This window comes from Acomys minous, assembly GCF_964271855.1.
Source record: "Acomys minous genome assembly, chromosome: 6".
NCBI classification, from domain to species: domain Eukaryota; kingdom Metazoa; phylum Chordata; class Mammalia; order Rodentia; family Muridae; genus Acomys; species Acomys minous.
The window spans coordinates 121,847,368-121,862,939 of record NC_140487.1 but is presented as its reverse complement, the minus strand read 5'-3'; the positions used below and the strand labels follow the sequence as shown (position 1 = coordinate 121,862,939).

At 48.3% G+C, this 15,572-nt stretch overlaps 1 protein-coding gene across 1 annotated transcript in view; it reads right to left on the bottom strand.

The window, feature by feature from the left end:
- Nucleotides 1-15,572, bottom strand: part of MTOR (mechanistic target of rapamycin kinase) — a 118,111-nt gene that overhangs the window by 27,843 nt on the left and 74,696 nt on the right. Inside the window, exons 31-36 of the mRNA XM_084786680.1 lie at nucleotides 12,588-12,688; nucleotides 9,705-9,820; nucleotides 8,536-8,613; nucleotides 8,246-8,353; nucleotides 3,316-3,441; nucleotides 3,112-3,243 (exon numbers count right to left, since the gene is read on the bottom strand). Coding sequence (XP_084642806.1) covers nucleotides 3,112-3,243; nucleotides 3,316-3,441; nucleotides 8,246-8,353; nucleotides 8,536-8,613; nucleotides 9,705-9,820; nucleotides 12,588-12,688 — 661 coding nt within the window. The remainder of the gene's footprint in view (nucleotides 1-3,111; nucleotides 3,244-3,315; nucleotides 3,442-8,245; nucleotides 8,354-8,535; nucleotides 8,614-9,704; nucleotides 9,821-12,587; nucleotides 12,689-15,572) is intronic.

Below are 15,572 nucleotides of genomic sequence, written 5' to 3'. Positions count from 1 at the left end.
ACGCGCGCACACACACACACACACACACACACACACACACACACACACACACACACACGACGTGAGTTTCATTCCTAGAACTCACATGATAGAATGAAAGAACTAATTCCAGTAAGCTTCCCTGTGACTCCCACAAACACATATGCACAAACACACACACTAAATAAATGTAAAAAAAAAAAAAAAAAAAGTTCAAGGCCGGTCAGTCTAGAATACACTGTGAGACTGTCACATAAAAACCAAAACATATGGCATCTGTCCTTGTCCTTCTGGGCAAAACTAACATAGCAATCAAATACCTTCTAAGAATCTATGCTTACAGCCACAGCTTACAAAAGCTGCTCTCAGTCTTCATCAGAGAAACCTCTCTTGCAGATGGACAGCAACAAATGCAGAGGCTCACAGCTTCCCAAGATACTAAAGGTGACTGTCCAGCCCTAAATGACATATTTTACACCTCCACCCCTAAGCTCTGCACATTGTGGACTAAGAGTAGGGAATTATGTAAGAGCAAGAACACAGAGTGAAAAGCTCGAAAATACCATCCTTTAGATTTGATACAAACATTGTGAGGATCAACTCACAACGGCTGTGGCTACTGCCACCGGGTCCACACAGGACTGACCCATCAACAATTAGTTGTGGGAAGGGGAGGGGCTCACCCGGCCCTTCCCTTTAGTTTTGAACTATTGGCTAGTAATGGATTCTGCAGAAGGGGATCACTGTCTACAGCTGGGCACCCACTGTTGTGCCACGCACAGCAGCACACTGCCTTGGTCAAACTCAGTGGGTCACAAAACAAATAGACATGAATGTGAGAGATTTGTGGGGAGGAGGGGGGTGAAGTGGGGTGATAGGGGCATGGGAGAAATTATTGAAGAACAAATTAAAAAGTAAAAGCAAAAAATAAGTAAGAGAGAGAGAAAGCACGCATATGCGCGTGCGAGTCGGCGAGAGCACAGCACGCACAGGTAAGCCATGAATCAGGACGGGGCAGGCACACTGACATGCCTAGAAAAGGTAGGGCTCCTGCTCTCTACAGACACCGCCCTCCCAGCCCCACTGCTCACTGTGGCCTCAACTACACTCCAACATCTTTCTTCCATGTGTCTCCTTGGTCTTTTTCTAGCAGGGCTACACTGACCAGGCTTCAGCGTGACTACACAGAAAGTGGGAGGGAGCCCCGACCAGACTAACCACTGAAAGGACTGCTAAGTCAGCATCCACGAGTGTCCTTGAGCAGGCCAGAGACACCAGGAGCTGTGGTGCCAGGTGTCCAGAGCCCGCAGGCCCACACGCTGTATATTACAGGCAATCCAGGAAGCTTCAGTTTTTTCTTCCCTCTGGTGACAGTTTAAACTTTGTGGTGGCCCTAACAAGGAGCTGAGGAAAAACAAACGTCTGGAACAGTGTTGGTGTGTGTGTGTGTGTGTGTGTGTGTGTGTGTGTGTGTCAGGGGTAGGCGTGAGGTGGGGGGGGGGCGTTGCCCTAAGTTAACGAAGTATGGATGAAGCCACCATCTTTCTACTCTCCAGCGCATGAAATTCAAAACATTCTATTAAAAATTTCCTTTATTCTTTTGGAAATAATGAGGAGAAAAGTAATTTCTTCCCTTCAGCAAATGAAGTAGCAGTTATGAGAGAGGAAGGGGTGGCTCTTTCAGGCCCTCAGAGCTGAGGTCAGCAGCTGTCTGAGTGCTCCTGTGGCCTAGGGGCAGGAATGACAGCAAGCCCAGCCTACCTCTAGGCTCTGCCTAGGATCTTAGCAAGGAACTTGACACCTTCCTGAGGGCAGGACCTCTAGTCACTACTTTTTTTGGGAAGGCAGAGAGAAAGGAGCTTGGGACAGTGAGGAAGGAAGGCTCAGCAGTGACAGAGATGGCGCTCTCCTCGGGCAGACCCTGAACTGTGGTTCTGTGACAGCAAGAGCTCTCTCTGCCCTGAAGTCTAAATTCACTCTTTAGGTAGGTTTCTTTATTTTTGTTTTGTTTTGTTTTGTTTTTTCGAGACAGGGTTTCTCTGTGTAGCCTTGGCTGTCCTGGACCTGCTTTGTAGACCAGGCTGGCCTTGAACTCACAGAGAGAGATCCACCTGCCTCTGCCTCCCCAGTGCTGGGATTAAAGGCGTGCACCACCATGTCAGGCCTTAGGTAGGTTTCTAAATCTTGAATCTTATCAGAATTCAGAATTTGTGTAGCTGAGAAAAGTCTGCATGCTGTGGCTAACTTGGGCTGTGGTTATTACACTGAAGTAAACTGCTGCTTGGGTAACGTATCTAAAAGGTTTCTGCTCTGTTCAAGAAGACAGCACTTAGAGGGCACACCCAGGAGGAAACAGCGGCTTCAGAGCCAGCTTCTTCTGTTTTGCTCAGGAGGTTAGGCTTTGACCCAGACGCTCAGAGACTGAAAAACAAAAGGAACCCCTAAATTGCACACTGGGAGGACAGGGTGATTAGCGAGGAGGTGGAGCCCAGTTAAGAGCAGCAGCCTGGCTTCTGATTTTGTTCTGGGTGGCACTCAAAGCCACACCAGTCAACCACCTTAGGGGAACCACGTCAAGACCGCAGTGGAGAAGAAGGCTGAGCTCTCTCTCCTTTTGAGAAGGATGATGAGGGACCACAAACAGGTATGATCTTGCCTTCAAGGCCTGTGTTTTTGTAAACTGTCACCACTATCCAGAAATTGTTCCAAAGCAAAAATCAAGAGCGCATCCATCTCCTTGTCTGCACACGAGGAGGAACCGTACGCCGGCTTCAGGAGGCGCCCCTCTTGCTACAGCATTTCTTCCTGTATTTGAGTCCAAACTGATGACAGGACAGGAGACCAGAAGTCTGAGAAGGAAGCCTGGTTGGTCTTCTAAGAGCTCTCGTCTGATTTTGTGAAGATGGGACTTCAGTGCCAAGTGGCTGGCCTTCTCTCAGGGCCCGCGCTTTTCAGATACTAATGGCTACAACTGTGGCTACTCACACCGTTTGACCACAGGTGTGGATGTCTCTACCTGGCTGAGTCATGTGAAGCTGGAAGAAGCCCCCACGCTGTGGGGAGGTATAAGGACACTGAAACCGTCTGGCACAGAACACCCAGTGGTCTCTGTTGGGTGGGCAGGGAACATACCTTGCGAGCACTTTTCCACATGTTTTTCATGTAGGCATAGGTCACTTGAGGGTGAACCGTTGGCAGAGGATGGTCAAGTTGTCGAGATGGATCAACTCCCAAGAGCAACACTAAGGTTTTATGAGCAAGAGCCTTAAAAACAAGAGGGCAAGTTACAAACAGAAGCAGGGCAGGGTACCACGCCTGTGGCTGGGGGTTACTCACCAGTCTGCCACTCTTGCCACACAGGCTTGCATACTTGAGCCAAGTTCTCATGTCCTCGTGAGGACTGACCACAAGGGACCGGACCATGAGGATTTTCTGCCAGTCCTCCACAATGCGCTGGCAGCCCTGGAACATTCAGAAGGGAAGGTTATTAGACCTGTCCTCATCTCTGCCTGAAAACCCACAGCAACAGCCATGTCTTCTCTGAAACAGTGAGATGAATGAGCTGCCTCCCCGAGACTTGTCAACAATCAGAGAAGCAGCAGAGTATGGCGCCTGGAGCCAAGCCCCGGTGTTGTCAATCACCCTGTGACTTTGGGAAAGTTGCTTAACCTTTCTGCCTGATCTGTGGATCAGAATGAAAATAGCATCACTTCACAGGACTGTGGTAAAGGACAAATTAAATTATTTAAACTTCTTGTGGGTTGTGAATAATCTATTCTTTAAAAATATTTTTCTTTAACATTTATTTGTTTGTGTGTGCACGGGCATGCACAAGCCACAACATGCACGTAGAAGTCAGAGGACAGTCTGTGGGAGCCACCATGTAGATTCTGGGGTCTGAATTCAGGCAGGCATGGCAGAAAGCACTTTTATTGTTAAGCCATTTTGTTGTTTCCAATGTAGTGTGTGTGTATGTGTGGTCAACTCTGGGTACCGTTTCTCAACTGCTTCTCACACCTTATTTCCCAAGACAGTGTCTAACCCCGAGCTCATTGACTCAGCTAGACTGGCTGGCAGCAATGGATGCTCTTGTATCTTGCCTCCCCAGGGCAGGGATTAAAGGTCAAGCTACCACACCTAGATTTTTACATAGTGCCTGTTTACCAACTGAGTCATCTCTCCAGCTCCCAAGTAGTGAAGTCAAAGTTAGTGTTCTGTTTCACTTGCCCTTTTGTTTCTTAGCCAGGGTCTCACTATGTAGCCCTGGCTGTCCTGAAACTCACTTAATGTAGATCAGGCTGGCCTTGACCTCATGAAGATCTGCCTGTCTCTACCTCCTGGATGCTGGGATTAAAACAATGTGACACCACTCTGGGCTCATGCCTCCTTTTAATAATTTTATTTTACCTGTATGGGTGTTTTGCCTGCAAGTGTATGTCTGTGTACCACATGTGTGCCTAATCCCCAGATAAGCCAGAAGGGGACACTGGATCCCCTAAACTATGTTACAGACAGTTGTGAGCTGCTACATGAGTGCTTAGAACAGTACCTGCTCCTCTCCAGCTGTAGCCAGTGCTTTTAGCTATAGAGCCCTCTCTCCAGCCACATGTGGTCTTTTTCTTTTTCTTTTTGGGTGAGTGGGTTCTAGACAGGGTTTCTCTGTGTAGCCCTGGCTGTCCTGAAACTCACTCTGCAGACCAGGCTGGCCCTGAACTCACAGGGATCTGCCTGCCTCTGCTTCCCAAGTGCTGGGATTAAAGGAGCCACTGCTGCCACCACCCAGCACCATTTGTAGTCTTAATATTTTGTTTTAGTCTCTGGTTAAAGATGACTATCACTGATCAAAAGTTAAATTTAAAATGTATCATTCAAAATTCAAAAGACGCCGGGCGTGGTGGTGCACGCCTTTAATCCCAGCACTCGGGAGACAGAGGCAGGTGGATCGCTTTGAGTTCGAGGCCAGCCTGGACTAAAAAGTAAGTCCAGGGCAGTCAAGGCTACACAGAGAAACCCTGTCTCGAAAAACCAGAAAAACAAAACAAAAACAAAAAACAAAATTCAAAAGACTAAGTGTACAAGATATTTAAACAATTAAAACTTCAAATGGCATTGTTGATAAGTTGATGCTATTTATATTTCTAAAGTTAGTAAAGCCTAGGCTTGCACCTCTATAGCTGTAGTTTCTCGGTGGCATGTCATTGGCTATCTTAGATTCTCTCCTCATTTTTATTATGTCTGATAAAAAAAACCACATATAGAAAAGGAAGTAGCATAAAAAATAAAGTAATAAAAAAATACAGAATGAAAAAGAAGTAGCTATGGCCTTGGTGGGACACGCCTCTAACCCCAGCACCTGGGAAAAAGAGGCAGGAGTATCTTTGTGCGTTTGAGACTGGTCTATACAGCAAGTTTCAGGCTAGCCAGAGCGACATAGTAAGACCATGTCTCAAAAATAAACTAAACTAAACGGGCTATAAGGACGGTTCAGTGGTTAGGAGCACGGGCTGCTCTTAGAGGGCCTATGTTTGGTTCTCAGCACCCACACAGCAGCTCACAACTATCTGTAATCCTAGCTCCAGCAGATCTAGACCTGCTTCTAGCCTCCATGGAAATTAGCACACACATGGTGCAGAGACAAAACACTCATACACACAATCTAAACAAAAAGCCCTTCCCCAAACCAAGAGAAAAGAAAGGAGGTAATTAATTTACTAACATGTAATTCTTTATAATTAGAAGAAAACCCAGGCAACTTAGTCATTATCACAGAGGTTAAGCTGCGGTGTGTGTGTGTGTGTAAGTCAGGACAGCTTGAGGGAGTCGGTTTTCTCCTTCTATCACATGGGCCCCAGGGACTCCCGCTCAGGACAACAGGGTTGGTAGCAAGCCTCTTCAGAACCGAGCCATCGTCTCACCCTACACTGATTTTTGTATCAATGACTGCTAAGTGTTCAGTGAACTTTTCTCCCCTTGCTGATAAAATTCACACTCAGGAGGGAGATGTGTTCTTGATATCTACCACCTCATGTGTGAATTCCACACACCCAAAGCCCAGTGACAGTGACCTCTGGCTTTTGTATGTGACAGGGTGCACAGTGGGCCTGACCTGGGAATCTGAGGCAAAAAGACATGGAGCTAAGGCTGACCTCTTCAATAGCCCTGTGGCAAACAGTGGTTTTAAGGATATGAAACAATTTGACCACAAGCATGGCAGCTGTCCAGCCCCAGAAGCTCACTGAGTGTTTTGACGGCATGCCATCTTCCACAGCCAAATTTCCAGCAAGGCAACTCTATTTCCAGGCTTGGATAACAACTTCCCAGCCCAAGAGGGTGACAACAATGATTTGGAAAGTTAGGAAAACAGGAGGAAGTCCACCGAGTGATTGTTTTGATTATTTCTCATCAACGGCCACCTTCCCCCACATGCTGTCAGCAGGTAGCTCTCTGTGGGCTGAAAAGCATCCTGCTGTCTGAAGACAGGGCTCAGGAAGGCGAAGGCAGTGCCCTAACTCAGTGAAGCCAGCAGGAGCCTCCCCTTCCTTCTCACCCCGTCATGCCCCTTCCAACTCTGTCCCTCTAAGTTCTCCATGTCAGAATGTCTGGGGATCAACCAGCTCCCTGATTTGGAAGCTCCACACCCTATGACAGGCACTGAAAACACTGGGGTGTGCACAAGCCAGGAGGAAGTGCTTCCCTTGTGGAATTCTTTCTGGTGCCCAGGAGACAATTTTCCATCAAAACATTCACTGGGCATTTTATAATTACTAATAAACATGTAGAAGAACTGTATGTGCTTCCTTCAGAGCCACGAATGACTGTGCCCAGTCTCTGTCCTGTCCAGCGGAATGTGCCCTGAGCTCCCTAGATAGGAATGCAGCCTGGAGTCAACAGGTTTGTCACAGCCTACTTAAAAAGCCTGGAGGCATAAACTTTGAGTGGTCTGGAGAGAGAAGTGGGAATTAAGTGTGGATGTAGCCAAGAAGGGATTGCTTAGAACTAAAGGAAGTGACTGTGACAACAGGGAGGGCAGTGCTTCCAGCAGTGTGTGGACACAGGTGTGGATTTTAGAGCAGCGTGTGCACACAGGTGTATGGTTTCTAAGAACAGTGTGTGTATACACATGTGGTTTCTGAGCAGTGTGTGCTCTCATGTGTAGTGCAGGAGATGGAACTCAGGGCCCTGGGAATGCCAGGCAAGTGCTCTATCACTGAACCACACCCCTCGCCTCTTTTTCTTTGCTGACATCTTTCCCTCCAAACTTTCAAGGATTGGGAAGACAGGCTGCTCTTTCCAGAGGCACTTGAGACCCTCCCAGGCCTAGAGGTGACGCTCCTCATAACGCTATATGATCCAGAGTGCTACACTAAAGTGCTGGTGGAAGCCTTAGGAAAGTCTCTGTGAGGTCTGAACGGAAGTGCTAGGACACGTCTGACCCGAAGAGTTGTCAGGAGCAGGAGCATTCAGCAACTCCTGAGTAAGTTGGATGTCTGTGGCCAGTAGGCACACTCAGAGGGGCGGCTCTCAGTGGACACACTCAGAGGGGTGGCTCTCAGTGGACACACTCAGAGGGGTGGCTCTCAGTGGACACACTCAGAGGAGTGGCTCTCAGTGGACACACTCAGAGGGGCGGCTCTCAGTAGGCACACTCAGAGGGACGGCTCTCAGTGGACACACTCAGAGGGGCGGCTCTCAGTGGACACACTCAGAGGGACGGCTCTCAGTGGGCACACTCAGAGGGACGGCTCTCAGTAGGCACACTCAGAGGGGCGGCTCTCGTGGGCACACTCAGAGGGGCGGCTCTCAGTGGGCACACTCAGAGGGGCGGCTCTCAGTGGGCACACTCAGAGGGGCGGCTCTCAGTGGGCACACTCAGAGGGGCGGCTCTCAGTAGGCACACTCAGAGGGGTGGATCTCAGTTTGGATCACACAGTAAAGTCATTTGGGAGCCAGGAGAGACGCACATCCTAAGCGTATATGCAGACGTGGTAAATTAAGTGGCAAAGCGAGTCGCTCTCCAGGCACTGTGTGGAGGCCTCAAATGGATGATCTCAAGTGTCCAAGTGTCCCTTGCTAAACATTCTTTCTTCCATTTCTAGAAAGGAAGCTGCTTGATCGGTCATTCTCTCACAGTATAGCTAAGATGATAAAGCCTTGGAAGGTTCTGCTTGGTAGAGGTAGCAGAGGAGAGTAGAAAAGAGGGTGGGGGTACAAGTGCTTCTGCAGGCTCTGGGCAGGGGGAGGAGAACTGGGGCTGCCTCCAACTTACCTGCAGTCTCTCCCACCAGATCTGGCGGATGATCTCCCGTCGCTCAGGGACAAGTTTGTACTGGATAACCTCCTCCAGCTCGGACAGCATGTGGCAAGAAACCATGGCCTGATGGAAGCAGATCACATTCCAACCTTATTACCCCACAAATAACCACCAAGTAGAACCTGAACCATTCCTCCCAGTGTTAGGGTATGTGCTGACCCCAGAAACAGCAACCTACTGTGTCCTTTACAGCCCACTCACTAAAACTACAGATGCCGACAAAGTGCAGATCACTCAACACTCACCCCGTAGGCTCGGCTGTAGCTCTCTCCTGCCATGGCAGTCAGCTCAGCATCCAGAAGGTCCCTGGCCTTGTCAATGCACTAGAAGAGAAAAGGGCAGCTCTAGGCCTGGGCTCTGCATTTGGGGCTTCACACAAGTTACTGCTCTCACTTTGATTGCAGCGATGGAGCAGAGCATTCACCACAGAAGGGCAGAAACTCTCCTGAATCTCGATGGCAGGGAAGGGCACTACTCGGCGTCTCATCAAAGACAGTGGCATGTGTCATCCACACGCAGAAGCTCAGGTAACGCTCACAAGCTTGGGTGGCAGGAGGGAACAGATGCTATGGGACAGAATCACTGCATCTTGCGTGGTAAGGGGATGCTCTTGGGGACCTGCCTTTTTTTCACTTTCCTCGATGGTCATGCTGTGAAAACAGACTGGATGTGACAGTGGCTCCAGGGTGGGCAACACTTCTGGTTCCCAAGCTGCCCCTGTCCTACAAACAGTGTCTCTGCAATGCTCTCCTTGGAAATGGGCACCTCTGTTACCAACCCAGAAGACCCAGATCTGGGATCCTGTCAAGCACTTCAGCACAGGGACAGCACAGGATTACAGTCCAAATTGTCCCTGTGCTATCAGTTAAAACCCCTCTTGTGGAGTTTTTCTTCTTCTGAATGTTTCGGAAGAATTACTATGTTGGCACCTCTGAAGTGCTCAGATCATTTACTGAGCGCCTCATCCAAGACAGCCTGGTGTCTGACAAGGTGGACGCAGCCATTTCATTATGCATTCTGCAAGTGTGTGCTACCCGAATGCCGGAAGACAGACTTCTCCAGCACAGTAGAGACCATTGGCTTTGCAGCAAGTCCTCCTTTGGTGAAATTTACAGATCCTCTCACTAGACGGAGAACTTAGGCAAGGTGTTTAAAATGATCAACAATGACCAAGAACCCACTGCCCAAGCAGTGCAGTCTACAACCTGCCGTAGGAAGACGGCGCGAGCTCTGCCTGCATGCTGGTGTCTCCTCAGCGGACACACGTATCAAGGCCATCCACAGAGGCCAGAGACATGAGCACAGCTGAAGTTTAATGCTGACTGTCACAGACATGTGCTTGAGAAACCAAAAAGTCACAGTAACATTGTTTAATTTATTTCTTGCTGGATGATCTAGATACACAATTTCTCACCTGCTGGGCCAAGGAGAAGAGATCCTGATGTAAGGCCAACACAGCTCTGTAAAATGCTCCATCGTGGGTGTCCCGAGGAATCATACAGGTGTACTCCTCCATGCTGTCCCATTGGCCTAGGAACACAAACACAAGAAAACACCAGGATGGCCAGCTGGCTGAGTTGCAGGCAGCAACAACTTTTGTTGCTGACACTTGCATTTAGCTCGACAGAAACACAAGCCCAATGTACCTGCTAAGCCCTGCAATCTATTCTGGGGGTGACTTCACAAAACCATGTCTGTCTTCCAGGCAAGGGACTGTGCTGGTGCCCCAGGGAGCATCACAAGACAAGAAGGAGGCCTAAGTGCCGAGCCAGTAAGTGTATCAGATGGGCTCAGTGCTGCCTCTTATTAATCTAGACAATTTCCTCCAGCTTCCCCAGTAAGATAAAATCACATTCTTCCCCACAAGTGAGCACCTCACAGCTCAATGAAATACTGGGAAATTACATTTTCCTCTAAACAACTGAAATTCCTCTAAACAATTGAAAGTGGCCATCATACAATTAGAGAAGAGACTTTGATAAACTGTTTGCCCTTTTCACTGTGGTAGTATCCCTGCCTCAGGAGTGAGGAGGCAAATATTTTAAAACAATCCATTACAGCAGAGAGATGGGCTGGGTCACTGCACAGTGATCTCTTGTGTCATGTTAGAACGGAGAAATGGCTGCACAGGGAAGAGGTATGTACTTCCCCTGCCGAGCTGAGCAGGCATCAAATGTCACACCTGCCAACACCATCTGTAGAAAAGATATCAGCCTCATTAGGTGCAAACTGCAGGGCTGTTGTTTTTACAAGGCATTTTCCAGCATTCCACTCCCAACTATTGGTTCATCCATTACCAATGCCTCTGGGCAAAAGCAGACAGCAAAAGATGACTCCTCAGGAAGCAATTTGTTTTTAAAAGATATTCTGGACGCAGCCCAGAGCTTACGACAGCAAAGCAAGGAAGTGCTGTGACTGGGGAGAGGACGGAGTGGGCAGCTGCTACTTTGCCCTGGGCTCTCAGGGGAAGCGTTACACATGCCACATCCTGTCTCCTCTCCCATCCCATCAAGAACTGCCAAGCTGGGGGCTAGAGGAACGGCTCAGGGGTTAAGAGCTTACACTGCTCTTGTTGAGAACCAGAGTTTGGTTCCCAGAACCCACACCGAGGGCCTCACAACCACCCGTGACTCCAGTTCCAGGAGGAGCTGAGCCTATGGCCTCTGCTGACACAGGCGTTCACATGCCTACAGCTACAAACACATAGACATAATTAATAACAAACAAACGAACAAAGAATTGCCAAGCCTCGGCTGGGCCTTAGTGTTAAAAAATCTACATATCTGGACCGGGCATAGTGGTATACACCTTTAAATCCAGCACTGGGCAGGGAGAGGCAGGAGGTGAGTTCCAGGACAGCCAGGCTACATAGTTAAAGTATTTTAAAAAGCAAAAACAAAAACACTGTGGAAGAAGCAGGGAGGTTTTCGAGTGTCAGGCAGTGAGAGCAGGTAAAACAGAACGGTTAAAACGTTTCTGACTGTTAGAGAAGACAGTGGGCACTTCTCCCACTGAAATGGGGCGTTAGTACGCTACTCCATTACACAGATGTAGAGAAAGACTTACATAAATATTAGGAAATAAAGCCAGTGAGGCAACTACCTGCTCCCTTCCCTCCTACTTGAGACACAGGGAGGACGGGTGGTGCCCTAACAACATATGATCATGAGGTGATCACGATCACGAGGGGAACGGCTAAGCTATAAGCCAGCCTGGGGATGTGACGACTTCTACATGTTACTTATAACATGGAAGAATTAACTAGCATTTTGTTTAAAGCAAAGTCAAATTCCACCATGGCATAAAGAAATCTATCCAGTCATCCCTATTTCCTGTCACAGAGCTCCTAAAACCCGGGAGTTTCCTGTGGGGCACAAGACACTAGGGCAGCAACATATCCACAAGCTGCTGTACTACAGCAATTTCCTCTGAGATAAAGATTCCATCCTGCCGGGAAGCTCTGAAACTCATGAAGTAAACAAACTCAAAAGCTCCAGGAAGTTCCTGAAAGTGATCATATGCTCTCCTTCCCTCTCTCCCCAACCCCCCAAGCAGGAAGAAGCGACGACACGCAGAGTAGCTGAGGTGCGTGAAGAGGCTTTCGCTGGCTTACATACCTGCAAGTTGTGTCATGAACCTCAAGGTTCCGGCCTCATGACTGCTTCCTAGCTCAAGCGCTCCCCGAGTCATGTCTGCTCTTATAAGTGACCTCCCCCCCCTTTTACCTATATTGCTGTAAGGAACCCCACAGTGATTTATCAGGTTGGACTTTGGAGGCATCCTTACTTTGGTCTGTTGTCCTGTTCCCGTCTCCCTGGAATAGTACCACACAGTAGCTGACAGGGAAACAGTGTACCCCAATCTCAGAGGAAGATGCTTTTGTGCTGTGGACCTTACTGAACCTCACCCTATTTACCTACTGATCTGTATTCTTTACATCAAACACAAGTGAGGTGTTACCTGAGTTCTAGAAGGTGGCCTAGCATATCACATTTAAGAAGAGCTGAGGGAAGCCTGATTTGCAGCAGGTCAGTCAGAAGCACAAGGCATAGCCTGCTACATGGCACTGGTGTCTAACGTGAGTGCAGTCCTTGAGTTGTAAGAGGTGATATCTTACCCAGAGCTCACTGTCTTCCTCGGCTTTCCCACAAAGATCCATTTTGACTCATGTCTAGACCACAGTGAAAGCAGACAGCTGGAGGGCATGGGCACATCAGTACAGATGGCCTTTACGTTTCAACAGACTGTTATCTCTTGCATCACTCAGCTCATTCTCTGACAGAGTCCCCAGCCTCACCTAAACCCCATGCTGCTGCTGCAGCCATCCGGGCCATCTTAGCCTGAGTCTCATCGTTAACCAGAGTCCACTTTTCACAGCACTGCTGGTGAAGCTGCCCCCTGGAAGAAGAGAAACACGTGGTCAGCTTAGTAGAACTTCACTCCACAACCTATGACCCTCCTTTGGGTTAGCTGGGCTTCCATAGAAACTGGTACAGCAGGGGTCTGCTTTCAACTTAGAAGGCTGGAAACGGAGAAGTGAATGGCTTACTTGTTGTTTCTAGGGTCTAGTGCCCACAATTGCAGGCTTATCAAGCAGAGCAGTGTCTAACTCTGTAAGATGTAAAACACCCTGGACATCTGGTGCCTTCAGAAATGCTAACTCCTCTCCTTTCAGTACAGTCTAGGGTCTTTTTCTCTGGCAGGTCTACAGAGAAAACAATCTAAGAGACACAGACATTCATTTTTGAGGGCTGCTCTTCTAAGTGCTAATGAATGACTTCAGCCTGAGATGAACCCAATCTGTTTAAGAGAAAGGTCCCTTTCAACCAGACATCTGGATGCCACTTATTTTCAGAATGGTATACAGGGTGTAGGAAACCACTAGGAGGGTTTTAAAATTCTTAATTTAAATTAAACAAACAATGAGTATTTGTATGTGTGACATTGTGCATGTGAGTGTAAGTGCCAGTGGAGGCCAGAAGAGGTCACTGGATCCTCTGGAGCTGGGGCTATAGGTGGTGTGAGCTCCTGGATGTGGGTGTGATCTGAGCCTGGGCTCACTGGAAGACTCTGAGCCACTCTTCAGCCCCCTATCTGTCTGTTTTTGACATAGAGTTTTATGTAGCCCAGGTTGGTCTTAAATTCATTATGCAGCCAAGGATGGCCTTGAAATCCTGATCTTCCTGTCTCTACCCGTCAAGTGCTGGGATTACTGGCATACACATATGACAGCTAGTTACTGAGATATGAATAGGGCTGAAGAAATCTCTCAACCAGGGGCTGGAGAGATGGCTTAGAGGGTAGGAACACTGGCTGCTCTTCCAGAAGACTCAGGTTCAGTTCCCAGCACCAACGTGGTGGCTCACAACTGTCTATGATTCTGGTTCCCTGGGACCCAATGCCTTCTTCTGACCTTTGTGGGCACAAGGCACGAATGTGGTACACCTACATACATGCGGAGAAGATGCTCACGCACATAAGCAGAACTTAAACTAAAATGAAAAAGCCCCAATATACAAAAAGAACAGAGCCACACCAAGGAATAGGAATTCCCATGTTATTGAGACAGGGTCTCACGTGTAGCTCAAGAAGACCTACAACTTATTTGCAGCCTAGGATGACCTCAGAGTTGAGGCAATTCTCTTGTCCCAGACTCTCAATCATCACAGGTGTCAGTCACCATGCCGACAAAAAGAGGGACTTCCTACTGCCAAGTAAAACTATGGGCCTGGAGGTGTAGCTTGGTGGTAAACCCTGGCAAGAGTGTAAGGTCTTGGCCTCAAACCTCAGCCTACAAAGAGAGTGAGAGAGCAAGACAGAAAAGACAAAATTTGAGCTAGGACAAGCCCCTGAGTTTCAAGGTACAGCTAGGAATCTCTTTCACCTTTCCTTCTGGAAAGTACACTGCAAATTCAACAAAACCAGCACAAGCTCCGCGGGACCCTGTCTAGAAGCCTGATGAGACATAGGCTATACTGTTATTAGAGGGCCCAGTGTCTTCTTTTTTAAATAAATAAATTAAACATTGACATCTGGTTTATTTATATGTGTGGAGTGGGTCAGAGGATAGGACAGCTGAGTGGTGCATCTTTGTTAAGACAACTCCAAGATCTCCCGAAGGTAAGAAAGAAAGCTCCATTATCTGCAAACAATCCAACCAGGGCTAGAATTTCAATGTTCAAAATTTGTTAAATTTTTTTATTGCTGTATCTTCTCTGTATGGTGTTGGCCTTCGTTCACAGAGACAGTTTCACTGGCCCTGTACTCGCTCGCTGGCTTCTCTGGCTGGCCAGGGAGCTCCAGGGATCTGCCCTTCGTCTCCCCAGCTCAGCTGTGCCCATGGGCACTAGGGATTCAAATCAGGTTCTCGTGCTTACCTGCCTCGTACTTACTAACCGGGCCACCCTCCTGGCTCAGAACTCCTTTTTTAATGGCTGGTGGCCACAGGCATGACACCTTCCCTCTACTGGTGTGAGGATTACTGTTTCTGTGCTATAGGCTAAGGGATTTTGCTTTCCTTTCCAACTTGAGGCAAGAAGGAAGTGAGCTCAGCAATTCTCCCACAGATAGTTACCCAGAGGCAGAAAGAAGCAGAGCGGTGCAAGGGGCCTGTCAGGACCTGAGCGCACATGACACACCTTCACTATGGGGAAACAGGCAGGGATCACCTCGGTTACAAACAGCTGGCACAGATGGGAAGGCAGAATGCATTGAGTGAGTTCTAACTCTAAAAGACAGGTGACAGAGACATGACAAAAACAAATAAGATACAGTTCATGGGGCAAGTGCCAAACTATATCTGAGCCACTTGAGGAAAAGCTTGCCCCTCTAGGAGCCTGACCTCCCACCTAGCACTGTGGCAGGAAGTCCACTGGCTTGCCACCTGTGCTCGCAACCCCACGGGATCTGTTCTCAGCGACTCAGTGTAGGGACTGTGGGGAAGTGAGTGTGTCTGGAGGGCCAAGATGCTGGGCTCCACATCTAGTCAGCATCCAGAAGGCACGGAGCATGGAGAAGGGGCGTTTCTACTACTCTCACTGTTAATTCCCTGTAGTTGTTTCTGATGGCGCCCTCAGTGAACGCCTGCCTCAGGCAGTTCAGAATATATGCTCACACAGAAAGAAATTCAGAAATTGCACTCTAAACAGAATTGATTAAATAAGCCTTATCAGAAACCTGCAAATGACCAGGAAGGAATTCTGCTTCTTTCATCTCTTTTAAGGTCTCTTTTAGACTTCCACATTCTTAAAGCCCTAGGTCAGCACTACTAGCCCTACAGACT